Source organism: Apiospora aurea (assembly GCF_038362705.1).
Source record: "Apiospora aurea strain CBS 24483 chromosome Unknown utg000006l_segment0_segment0, whole genome shotgun sequence".
NCBI lineage: Eukaryota > Fungi > Ascomycota > Sordariomycetes > Amphisphaeriales > Apiosporaceae > Apiospora > Apiospora aurea.
This window is the reverse complement of record NW_027117393.1, coordinates 2583590-2596464: the sequence shown is the minus strand read 5'-3', so window position 1 is coordinate 2596464 and position 12875 is coordinate 2583590. Positions and strand designations below refer to the sequence as shown.

General features: G+C 54.4%; 3 protein-coding genes across 3 annotated transcripts; 1 reads left to right on the top strand and 2 right to left on the bottom strand.

Moving 5' to 3' along the window:
• Positions 1–301: 301 nt before the first annotated feature.
• Positions 302–2108, top strand: PG986_009382 (uncharacterized protein; the record flags this gene model as incomplete). The annotated part of the gene is made up of 2 exons (XM_066845604.1): positions 302–1301; positions 1405–2108. Coding segments are annotated over 2 exons (1704 nt in total), but the record flags the coding sequence as incomplete, so codon positions are not given.
• Positions 2109–3345: 1237 nt separating this feature from the next.
• On the bottom strand, positions 3346–4985 carry PG986_009381 (only proline and serine are matching in the corresponding protein; the record flags this gene model as incomplete). The annotated part of the gene is made up of 2 exons (XM_066845603.1): positions 3346–4535; positions 4598–4985. The coding sequence occupies 2 exons, from the start codon at positions 4983–4985 to the stop codon at positions 3346–3348; spliced, it is 1578 nt and encodes a 525-aa protein (XP_066698001.1).
• A 5272-nt stretch (positions 4986–10257) lies between these two features.
• PG986_009380 (uncharacterized protein) lies at positions 10258–10507 on the bottom strand (the record flags this gene model as incomplete). The annotated part of the gene is made up of 2 exons (XM_066845602.1): positions 10258–10431; positions 10499–10507. The coding sequence occupies 2 exons, from the start codon at positions 10505–10507 to the stop codon at positions 10258–10260; spliced, it is 183 nt and encodes a 60-aa protein (XP_066698000.1).
• Between the last annotated feature and the right edge of the window lie 2368 nt (positions 10508–12875).

The following is a 12875-nucleotide window of genomic DNA, read 5'->3' as shown; positions in this document are numbered from 1 at the left end:
ATCTTCTTTCCTCCAGCAACCGGACGATGGTATTATTCCGGACAGGTAGCCACTGACCGGGGAAGACGCATCTGCCCAAGACAAACCAGGTCCGCTCTACCTTTTATCACAGACAAGCGCACGATTCTGGTGATTGCCCATCCTACTGGAGGACTGCGAAATCTTACGCGGATTGTGGGAAGACGTCATCCTGTCGCCTGTCGCCTGTCGCCTGTCGACTCGTGGGGAGTTTCAAGCAGTAGACGACATCTTGCGCTGATGCCGCCCCGAAACCTCGCTGTTCTGAAGGGACTTCCACACAATGGAGACAGGCCAGAAGATGGACGGGCCTGTCGCATCTGCAGACGGGGATCCCTCCTCCGACCCATCACCACAGGCAGCAGCAGCAGAGCAACAGCTGCTGCCTAAGGTGGTGGATATTGCGAAAGCCGGAGACCTCATCCTGGACGTGACTTTCGAGAACTCCAAAGCCACCGTCAAGGCCGCGCGAAAGCAGCAGGCCTCTTCAAAAACAAGCGCCGCCGGCGGTCATCAGTCGTCCGCCCCCGGGGCAGGTGGTCGTGCTCCCAAGACCAAACTGCGTCTGGGCTTCCGTGTCGAGGCCGGCGTGCTGCGGAAGCAGTCCCAGTACTTCGACCGGCTCCTCAGCGATATGCGTTTCCAAGAGGCTAAAACCATCACCGCGGCGCTGGAGGCTCTGACGCTGCGGAACGTCAAGCCTGCCGATGCCGACGTCGGCGACCTCCCCTGGATCCAGGTGATAGACGACGATGATGCCACGCACTACGCATATCGCGACAAGGTCTTTGCTGATCTTCTGAGGATCTTGCACGGCAAGGAAACTGCCGCTTCCTCTTCCGCCGCCACTTCTGTCCCCGCTCCCGCTACTGCTCCCGCTGCTACTGCCTCTAAGACGGCAGCGCCGGCAGCGCCACAGACACCCCTTGTAACGCTGGACTTTGTCACCGCCCTCGCGGTCCTCGCCGACCGCTTCGACTGCGCCGCGTCCGTGGCCAAGTCGCTGAAGTCTCCGGGGGGTCTCAAGTTCAAGTGGCCGCTCACCCAGCGCAAGCAGCCACTCTCGGGCAACGGCGGCGGCGAGGAGGGCAAGATGAGCCGGCAAACGGAGAGCGTCCTGCGCCAGAAGATCTTGGTCTCGTATCTACTGGACCAGCCCCCTAGGTTCCTGGCGGCGACTCGCGAGCTCATCATGAACGGCTCGTGCAAGTGGTCGGCCTTCCCGGACCCTAACGCGGACGCTGACGAGGAGGCATGGTGGTATTTGCAGGATGAACTTGAGCGTGAGTCTATTTACGTATACCTATCCCCTGGTCTTTGCTACCCTTTAACCCATGCCCATATGCATACTTGTAGTTGATATTTGATTAACAACGGAGAAAACAGAGGAGCTACAATACCGCCGCGAATGCATCCTGAACACCCTCGCCTCCATCCCGCGCCACTTTCTGGCTCTGTACTCTTCACGCACACGGCAGTGTAAGCTAGGCTACGATACGAGCGCCGCCTGCGACTCGTACCAGCTGGGCGAGATGTTCAAGTTCTTCGTCAACAAGAATTTGCTCTTCCTCGTCGACTTCTCCCCCGGCTCGCTAGATCGCATCGCCGACACGTCGCTGATGCCCGTCGAGGGCATCCTCGCCGCCTTGAAGCAGGTCCCCAGCTACCAAATCGACACGCACCACCGCAACTGCGGCCTGCGCACCCGCATGCTGCCCGTCCTCGAGTTCGTCACGGCCCTGCTGTCGGCCAACTCCATCCCCGTCGCCCGCGCGGCCTGGAAACAGAGCCAGCAAGCCACGGCCTGGTTTTCGCAGGCGAAGTCCGCGGCCGCTGCAGAGGAGAAAAGACTCAAGTTTGATTCATCTAGCGACGGTGATGACGGCGGGGACGGCTCATCGCCACCGGGTACGTTCCGTTTCACCCGCACCGTGGCCAGCGACCCCCGGCTCCGGTTCGAGCACGCACTGGGCGCGGACCAGTTCGCTCGCGATGTCTTTACGGCTCCGGCTTGGAACTGGACGGCGGATCAGGATGCGCCGCCCATTCCCTCGGGTTTTGGGAGGACGCCGAATCTTAGGATGATGTACAGGTAGTAGTGAACATGAAGAGGTGTGGTTATTATTGCCTTGTGTCGTCGAAAGTAACCCAATCATAGACACATATTTACATATATAAAATATAAGCTGTGGAGTATTGGTTTTGCTCTGTACAGATTCTCGAATTCAATTCCCTGGTCAGACCAGCAGCACGAAGAGATATGGATACGTTTGGTGGTGACAAAGCATCTTCTCTTCTTTCTGGACGTAAACGTTCCCAGCTCTCCGACATATCTCTGCTACACACAGTTGTTGGCACGCGGCGCTCTACTTTGCAATTATCGCTATTGGCGCCCAAGTAATAATACTGTGGGCAATGGGACGAACGGCTATAAGCGTACCAACTAAAGGGAACCTCTGTAAAAGATGCTTTAAACTTAGCACACATTTCACTTCAATTTCAAGGGACATCGTTACGAGGTTAATTTAACTTTGTTTGGATTCTTCTCTTCGACAAATGCCTTACTTAGCAGGTCGTGAGGTATTTATTATCTATCTTTGCAATCTCCTCGACGCCTCCTGAGGTGGGTTTCGCTCAGTAGGCCGGAGGCTGTAGTCAATGATCTTGACGCAACAGCGTGTTGTCCTCCACCGTTCGTTTCGTCCCCTATTCGTTCCTGCAACATACATCCCTTCTCTCTCTCTCTCTCTCTCTCTCGCCCCGACAGTGGGCTATTGTACAACAAAGTAGCTATTGCACATCTGGGTTTTTTGTTCTTCCAAAAGGAGTGTCCAAGACGCCTCGCAATAGGTGGTATCCCATCCAGCTCCGTAAATGCCTATTTCCCAGTAAAAGAACTTTTGATAGGCGTAAACAGTGCTAAACGCTTTCCGAAAACATGTGTATGAGGGGGCTCCCAGGTCTAGGTCGTATCCTGCCCCCGATATGAGCGCCGATCTCGGCTTCATTTCTATGTACCCGTCCAACACCTGAGCAATCGCCAAGAAATGCAGCGTATCCGTGGTCGTATGTGCAGAGAGGCTCTCGAAGCACTCATACGGATTAAACTCTAAACATTGAATAAATAAACAATAGTCGACTGGCCCCAAAGAGTGGGCGCAGAAGTGTGAGGGTCGCAACCCCGGCATAAGGAGCGTGGGGAGTGACGCAGTTGGGTATCTTGCGCATCAAAAATCAGGATTAAAATCAAAATATATCATCATCGTAATGAACGTGAATGACGAAAGTCGTCGTAGTTCGTGGTCGTAATCGGTACAGGCTGCTCCATCACTTTCGGAGAACCCGGCCGGCCAGGCTCCGCCAAAAGCTCTGAGCCCGTCTGTCCGTAAGTTCGGCGTTGGGGATCATGACCTCGTCGCGAGCCATGGGCCCAACGATGTCTTCGTCGCCTCGGTCCGGGAATTTGCCCTCAGCATCCATGCGTGGCAGCGTCGTGAGGACAGCCCTGTCGTAGTTGGACAAGGCAGATGCAGCGCCGGTGGAGAGAACTGCGTCCGCGAGCTCATCAAGCTCCAGCCGCCAGGCGGCATCGATTTCGGCCCACTTCTCTTCGGTCATGGCATAAGTCTTCGAAGTAGTGCCGTAGTGCTCACCCGTGCGTGCCAAGTGTTTGGTGTAGTTGACACGAGCCGTGTCCCAATCGTCCTTCAATTGGCGCAAAGCGTCGAGAGTAAACTCGGAAGGCTTGTATGGCTGAGGCTCGATAGTGAAGTTGGCATGTCCAAGGCGGTCTGACCAAGCATCGGGCGCCGGGATATGCGGTAGCTCTGCGGACAATACAATCCTGTGGAAAGAGGAGTACGATGCCTTGGCGCTAAGCGAAGGAGACAGGTCAAGATCTGATTCTGGTTCCATGAGGGGCGAAGAGACGATGGTAGGCGACTCGAGCGGCGAGGGTGCAGCCGTTGAAGAGGTGGAGGCATCATTCATATAAGGTGGCAACAGCGGTGTTGTTGCAAGAGCACGTTGTCGCTCAATATCGGGGCCGACGCTGCTTCGCTTCTCAGCATCGGTTGAGTGCGAGGGGGAGACGCTGTCGCTGCTCTCATAGAAAGAGAGAGCAGGTGTCGAGGTCGGGGGAGGACCAAGCTCTTGAGTACGATCACGTGGGAACCGGCTTGTAGTCGAAAGCGACGAAGATCGACTGGTGCTGGACGCCGTTCTGGAGAAAGCAGGGCGCAGATCGAAGCCAAAGTCGGATACAGGCGACTGCGTAGCGCTTGCCTTTCTCTTCGACTTCCAACGCGTCAGAGGGGGGAATCGTGACCCGATGCGCTGGCTCAAGCCAGAGAATGGAGATTCGGGACGACTTTGACGCTTCTTGGAGACCTTGAGAGTAGAGTTGAAGTCGCTGTCGCTGAGAAATCCAATATCATACTCGAAGTTTCCAGAGGAAGCGTATATATCGGTGGCACTTTGGACCAAGTCTGCATCTTGGTGGATACATGGCTCGTCACCTGCGCGACGAAGTGTTAGTAACCAGATTAGAAGACGGCGGCCAACAACTAGCAAGACTTACAGAGGCAGTTGTACAGGTCGAAGTGATCCGATGCACAATCGTCCGAGTTGTAGAGAGAGTCGCAATCGGAAAACTGGGGCTCCAGCGGCTCTTCCTGGACGTCGGGAAGGACCCAGTTGCCGGCACCAGCTTTTTGCGACAGCTGCGTAGGAGACGAGGGGCCTTCAGAGGTGGCCGGGGTGGAGAGGTCGAAGGAGGAGCTGGAGCTGGAGCCTCGCACATGGCCACGCGAAAAGGGCGGGGTCACGGGCGTGGGAAAATCGGGCGAAGAGACATCTGCGATGGAGGCGGCGTAGATGTAGTCGCCGTCGAGATCGAACGGCGCATCCTCCAGCTTTTGGCGCTCCACGAGGAGTGGAAGCTGCAACGGCCGCAACTTGGACGCCATTTCTCGTGGCTGTGGCGTGGGATGGTGGTGCAGCACAGCCAGGTGCGACGGTCGACGCTGGGTGTCTGCTGCTGGTGATAAAGCAGAGGCGAAGAACGAGCGCCGGGGTGGTCGTTTCGATGTCCTTGTAACAAGGAATGCGTCGACGTTTTGTTTTTATTTGCGCGGGCCGGGGTTGGTGGGGTGGGAAGGTTGGGTGATAATACGTCAGTTTGGGGGTGAGAGTGAGTGATCTTCCCTGCCTCTCTCGATTCCTTTTTCCTAATCTCGCTTGGAAAGAGAGAGAGAGAAAAAAGTCTTGGTAGTGGGTTGTTGGTTTCGGTAGTGTAAGCAAGCAAGCGATGGTAACGATTGCGGTATGCACTTTGTAATTGTTCTTCCCCGGGCTGCACGAGGTCACGTCGGCATCCTTATAATGAATGATAGATAGCCGCTTGCTGCTTTGCTTCTTCAAGAGAGAGAGAGAAAGTGAGCGCTGCCTGTCTCTGGCTGGTCTGATTTTCAATCGGTTGCTTGGCGCCTGCCGCTTCCCTCTGGGCCAATGCACGCCCGTTTGATCAAGTAACCGGTCACCGCCAGTACATACGTGGACAGCAAGATTCCTACCCTATCGTCACGCAGTCGGTTGCACCCGTCCAGTCCACGTGTACCGAAGCCTGAAGGTTAGGTAGCTCTCACTAACAGGAAGGCCGTATGTAGGTATGTAAAGCCGGCAGCAGTGCTGTGGGGTAGTTCGTAGCTTCGTTGGGCGCGCGCGCTTGCAAGAGATGCAGAGGAAAAGAGAGGTCTGGAAAAATGGTGTGTTGTTTCCTCCGCAGGAAATCGCTCTGGGCCAATCAATTCGGGTCGAGGTGGTCCAATCCAGACGGGAGGTGGTTGAAGAAGCTCCAAGTGCGGTCACGTTGTAAACTGCCAGTGGTCCAGGGCAGGGTATTACTGGGCTGTACTGCTGCAGTGCATGAGACGATGGCTAGGATGGGAGGGCAACGAAACCGAGGCCAATAGCGAACGTGAACGCGGTCTTGCAGTGTGGTATATGTATTCCAGGATACTGCAGGATGTTGCTGAACGATCAAGAGCAAAAAGATTGTGGTTGACAGCGAATATGAATGTTGGGCAGGTAGTACATGCGAGAGGAGGACAAGAAGGGGAAGGGGAGAAAAGGGTTGCTTCTCGCTCGTCTATCTATGGGATGGGGTGGGGAGCATACGATACGGTGGGCTGCTTCTGCCATGCCATGCTATGCTATAAGTAAGTACACACACGCACACACGGGACCCAAAGAGGTAAGTACCTTGGGCTATGTACAGTCCATGGCATGGCGGGCAGGCGGGCAGGGACTGGACTGGGGTATTGGCCGCATAGGTCTGGAAGTGGTGCGTGCGGTTGTGGACGTCCTGTCCTCTCGTTTCCAAGCTTCCACTTTGAGCATGGCAGGCCTTCCATCCCATCAAATCTATCTCGGCCATCCATGCATCATCCATACTGTACGGACGGTATGTAGGTACTTACGTATTGCTGCTCGCAAATATTAAAATAAAATAAAAAACAGCGGCACGGGGAGCGAGGAAACAAAACGAAACGAACCACCGCCCTCGCCTTCTATTCCGTCAATTTTTACTGCCCAATCGCACTACAGGGACTAGGACCTACCTTACTGTACAGTGCCGTGGGCGAGGCCACTAGGCTTCTTAATTAAGAAACGCGACCCGGGGGGATACGTCCACCCGACTCACGTTACCATATGTAGAGAGTAGGTCGAATGGGCACCAGCTCTGTCTAGTGAGTGGTAGTCTACTTTTCGGTCGCTTGGGAACGTGTCGGCATGGATGGAGCAGCGAAAGGGTGCTACTGAGGGACAATCCATGTACCCAGTAGCTGGCCAGGTACTAAAGTCTACCGGACCGCTCACAGGGTCGTTCCCCGTCAGGGATGAGTGGGCAAAGAGGTGGGATGGCAGTTCCAATGCTGCACCAAGTAGCGATGGCAGCACGGGTGGCCTGTGTGGCTGGCGGGTGGGCTCCCTGACTCGCCCGGGGGTCTGTTCGTGACTCTCTCTTCCCTCCCTGCTCTTCCACTCTATCCCCCCTAAAAGAGCTCAAAGCTCACGGACAGAAACTCGGTGGGAGTGAGTTAAAAAAAAATTCTACGGAGTATGAAGAGAGTCGTCGACTTCTGTCGTCCAATCCAATGCCTCCTCCGTTCTAGTAAGGTGTGTGCCTATGACATATAGCCTGCACATCCTCTGCCACTATAGCCTTTACCGTCAGCGATAGCGTCGATGGCTCTATCAAAGCTTCTTCTGTCTTACACACTTTCTCAGCAGCAGACATCGATGATGTGCATGTAGGTAGCCCAACAGCATTTTGGTGAAATTGCCCAAAAACTCAATGGCGGCATTCTTTACAATCCCCTACCCAACCACAGACCGAGGGGACCATACGCTAGTGTGTGTTCTTGAATTATTCCAGAGGGCCATTCCCATGAATCCAATAATTCAACCCGGCCGCCGGGACGCTTCCGCCGACAAGGGAAGGAATGAGGGTGCAAGCCTTTTGGTGCATCAAAGTGCTCAATGTAGGGATAGATGATGCGATTATGCGGGCATGGCCTGCATGGGGAGCCTGTTGCTTCGCGGTAGAGCGATATGTAGAGAAGAACCTGGGGGTGGGCGCCCAGTGAACAAGGCTTTTCGCAAGCATCTTCCATTTGCTTCTCCCAGATAGCCTTGCATCAACCCGCTGTTGTCCGACCTCCTCTGCTCCTCTCTGCTCCTCTCTCGTCGAATCAGCATCTATTTCAAGGGTACTTCACCGGCTGACCTTCACCTACACTCTCCTATCCTCTGGTCGGTCAAGAGATACGGTCTCCATCCAGAAATTCTTCCACGCTGTGCCACGGCACTGGCCAGAGGGGTGCCATTGCTGTTGCTGCGCTTTGCTTGTTTCTGGCTTAGCATGGCAGACGGTCACCTCACTTTGCTGGCTAAGATCCTTTCACCTTTCTTTTGTCTCTTCCATGTCATCCATCGTCTGCAGGGGTTCGAGCTCCATCCTTTCTCGCTCTTTCAAGCAGATGGAGCAAACGAGCCAGTCGGGATGCAACTCCGTCAGTCCCGCCAGCCGTTTGTCTTGCTTACACATGAACCCGAGCTGGAATTGGCCCCACCGTATTACCACGGAAGACAGAGCCCAGCATGAATGTCTTTGCACTGTCATCAGATGCCAGCTGCTGATGGCCCTGGTTGCTCATGGATGGCACTGATGAGAACACTCCGGTTCGAAGACTCGGGGCTTGTTACACCATTATAGTGCCAGCCGTAGAGGTCCACGATGGAAGATACTCTACCGATTGTAACATGGTGAAACATATGTATCTACGTTGGGATATAATCCAGGTGGCTGGTAGCGCAGGAACAACAAACAACCATAACGAGAGACATTGATCTCAAAGTTGTGAGAAATCACGTGCCTCACACAATGGCTCGCTCAACTGCCAGATACAGACTACAGCTGAGGTCCTCCTCCCCTCCACGAACTGGATGCATGCATGCTCAGACGGTAGTGCACCTCAGCACTTGGAGTAGGCCATTCTTTCGCAATTGCCGCATAACATAGGGTTGAAGTCGACCAGAAGAAAGAAAAAAAGCCTCTTCTCTCCGATGGCATAAAGGCCGACGAGGGGGGGGGCAGAGCCTTACGTACCTCAGCAGCAGAGTCTTCTCGTGTGCTGGCAAGTTCCACTATCCCAATGCCCGGCGCAGGTTACCTATTCGAGATAAACGCCCGTATCCGATGGGGTGGTTTTTCTGGGACTAGTTGGCCTGGACTCTCGACTCTATGGGATCCCTGTGTTTTCTTCACCGGCGTTCATGGAGGAAGTCTTTCGATAACAATATTGATATCTCAGTCTATCGGTTTCCGAGGAGACACACTACGGGCAGAGGGCTAGATACAAGTCGGTAGCTAAAGGTTTGCAGCTATCAAACCTATCAGTTTTTCAATCAGTGCCAGTAAGCAGAGATGCGGACTCGTATGCGGGTGGGCAAATCCATCAGGGTTCTGAGCTCGGCGCAATTAAGCAAGGTGCAGAAAATGCCCTCGGAAAATGAATACGATGCTATTATTATGGCAAGCCACAAATTGCGGATAGCCACATTGTGGACCGGACGGGATGCCAAGGCCAGTGGCAGCGCCACTGATGACATCGGCGTTCGCAGCAACTTTCAGGTTGAGCAGGTCAATCGACGAGGGCTGCATCTCGACTTCCTCGTTGTTTCAAACAAGAGTTGGAGAAACCCTGCAGGCGATCCTAACGTCTGGCGCAGAACATGTTTTTCCTGCCGTTGTTATTTGCTTTTTCTTCTTCTTTTGATCGTCTGCGATGGGGACCGTTGTATTCTGTCTGGGCGCAAAAAAACTTAAAAACCTTGAAGTATCCTGGTCTTGTGTTGCAATCGAGACGCGATCAGACGGACGTGGTGGGATGATTCACATTACCAGTAGTCTCCTGTGGTGATGTGGTGATGTGACTTGTGCAGTTGTGTTGGAATTGAGTTTGCGGCCAATTAACATCCTTCTGACGCCACGTGCATGCTGCTAACAATACCACCATGGCCTGTACTGCCCTGCCTATTCTGCTCAACCCCAACGCGACGGTCACATATCATCTACAGCCGAGGTTATCGGCACAGGCATTTCAGCCCATTTATCAACTATCTAACTTCCACCTTGGCTCCTGCGTTGGTTTCAGGCGAGAGGCGGAGCGCATCGATTGACTTTTCATCACATTACCCAAGGGTCTGAAAACTCCAAACCCAAGAGACCCCGACCCGAGGAGGGTGCGAGTGCGGTCGTCCCATGTCCTGTCATTTGTTGTTCCTTGTGGTCGATGAGTTATCGTTCTGGTTCTACGGCGGGCAGTCCCGCAGAAACTGTCGATACCCTCCCGCGGGCAACTAATCTGAAGCTGCGCCGTTTCGCAAATCTCATGCATCCGGGCTGACGACTGGCCCTGAGGAAGCCAGAGGCCGTAGTGCATTCGCAAGCTTCTTTTATGTCGTTGTCCTCATCCGTGCCGGCCACCAGTGGATGGATGTCATGGGTCCTATTGGTCGGTGCTCACGGCGACGCTTCACGCTGCCAAGAGAGTGCAGTTTTGCATCATGGATCGGCTGGATGGCAGGCGCGCATGCACGAATGCTGCCTGGCTCGACAAGAAGAACTGCGTGTTGATTGTTGATTATATCCGCATGGCTTGTCGAATAGACAGGCTACCCGGCGCTAAGGTTCGAAGCAGCGGCCTGCCAATGGTGGATGGTCATGGCCGCGCCCTCGATGCTGACTACATGAGGCAGTCGGAAACCACCAGCGGCCTTCCAATCAACGGTGCCACGCCATCCGTCACCCACCGGGTGGCTGCTGATCAGTTCGGCTCTGTTGCATAGCTGGGGTCTGGGGTAGATGAAGGCGGACAGACTACTTGTCGATTCGACTGTGCCTCGTCACACGAACCAGAGACATGCTGCTGTTCGCCTAGGGCACCATCTTGGACCGGCAAGTCGATTCGACTCTCCATCCATCACGAACCTCTGCCCACTGCTCAACCACGAAGAAAGCGACCGAAAATAGCGCCACGGTATGCATAGTGCATGGTGAGGATCACGAGTGCCATCCATGCTCGATTGGTCGGTTCGGTGGTGAGGCTTACAGTGCGGGACGGGAATGCTCGGTACGGTACCTCTATCTACCGTCCGAGCTTGTAGGTCCAGTCGGTCTAGATAACTCATGTGACAAGTCACTCAATGGCTCGCCTGACTAATGGCTTATGAGTTGTTGCTGCAGATTCCAATCACCACACTGCACTCACTCGTCCCATCATCGCATCATGCCTGTGCGCCTTTCCCCTGATCAGTGAGGGACCATTCGCATAGAGGATGGCATGTCACCTGCATACCTTGTATGCGCATAAATCATTGCGTTTATTGAATGCGCGGGACGATATTATTAGGATGTACCCGAGAAAACGGGCGCACCCATCAGAATTGCTTTTCTGGTTCAGCCCGCGCGACTGGGAAGGGGTTTGACGGATATCCATGTTTGTTACGATGTACTTCCTGTTCCCATTGTACGGGCATTGGAGGTATGTAGGCAAATGTAGCTGGGAAGCTTATTCGTCCCTTTCCCCCTTCGACACTGAGCCCGGGACCTGTCCTTGGTACCTGCATTAGCCGGAAGCTTCACGCAATTTTTCCTTCAGCTATCCCTTCCGGACTGACGCAAGCGAACAAATGCTACAGCTCCTTACATACAACCAGTAGGGCCAACTTCCGGGAACCATTGGATCAGCGATGCGATGCGATGGACAGTTACAGGCGTAGACTGATGGAAAAATTACGTACAGTGTTTCCAAAGCATCTTCTATCGTCGATGCGTCTGACTAAGGACCGATTGGGACTAGATGGGGCCAGTCTTCTTGTCGGCATTTCCTTGTCCCTTGCTGCTGGTGCTGCTGCTGCTAGAGAGAAAAGCTCCGACCCGACCGAGTGAACTGAACTTTGCTCTGCTCGCAGCAATTCCACCTTGAATTCCACCCTCAATTCCACATTCCTCTCCCAGCTGTGACGGACGATCCGGCTCCACTCGGCTGGAAGCCCGGTTGGCCTGGTTGGCCGGCTCAGTTGCCAGGCTTCCCAAAGTTGCCTTCTCCATCCATGCCACTGTCGCAATAGGATGGAGGGACTAAAGAGCAGACGCGACAGGGAATAGCGAAGAAATTTTCGCTTTCTAGACCAAAGCGGGATTGGGCTATGCGGTCATCGTCCATCCTCTGGCCCAAGCTGCGCTCGCTGGTAGGCAGGTGACACAAATCGCCCAAGCACAAGATTAAAAGAAAGCTATGATGACATGACGTCCCTTCCGGGTTGCCCTTGGTGCTTTGGTGCCCAGGCTATTCGACGAACCGAGAGCACCGAGTCCCATCAAACCTCTTCAGCCATTACACATTGGGCCGAGGGCTCCAAAAACGCTTGCGCGTCCCGGCCCTCCAGGCAGACTGGCGATGGAGCTTGAAGCACAGCGGCTGAGCAACTGGCTCCCGCCTGCGCCGCATTGCTGCCGTGCCTCTCCCTTCCCACTCCCTTGTGGGGAGACGGAACACGAGCGGCCGCGGTCGCTGGACCGCCGGGCACGGCACCTGGTAAGGCTCGATGCTCAGAGCTCATACGAAATAGCTACCGACAAATCAATACACATACCACGGCAGTATGAAGAGATATGCACTCTCCGATTAGTCTAGCTCTCACCTCATTTTCGAGTCTGCCGGCTCACCATGGGCTGTACATTCCGTCCACCAATCAGCCGTATATATGTACTCGAATATATACGCGCCATGTCGCCACTAGTAAGCCGGAAGCATGACGAGCTGCAAGCCCATTGGAATCTTCTTGTTGGACGGTTGTGCTGTCATGTTCGCTCTATGAAGCTGTCATGGCACGTACAGGCACACAGCGTCCGGGTGCCAGTTTGATCTGACCAATTGACCAAGGACTAGGTGGTAAACTTACCTTACTACTTGTTCTCTTGACGAACCGTTCGCTGCTACCGCCATCTCTCCAGGGGAGGACTCTGGGCGGCAGGAGGCTGCGAATAGGTTCCTTTCACCGGTTCCGACTCGATACAAAGGTGACAAGAGCCAGCGGTGACACAGAACGTGCGGGACAGCCAAAGGGCTAGACCTGCAGAGCGGCCTTGCGACGCCGATCAGCGAAAGCTTACTTGCTTGGCTCGAGGAAGGCGCATCGCAATGCATCTGTTCGAGTCAAACTAATGATGAAAATTGATGACGGAATCCAGGGCTCACGGCGAGCTGTTCCAATTGATAGCCCGTGGT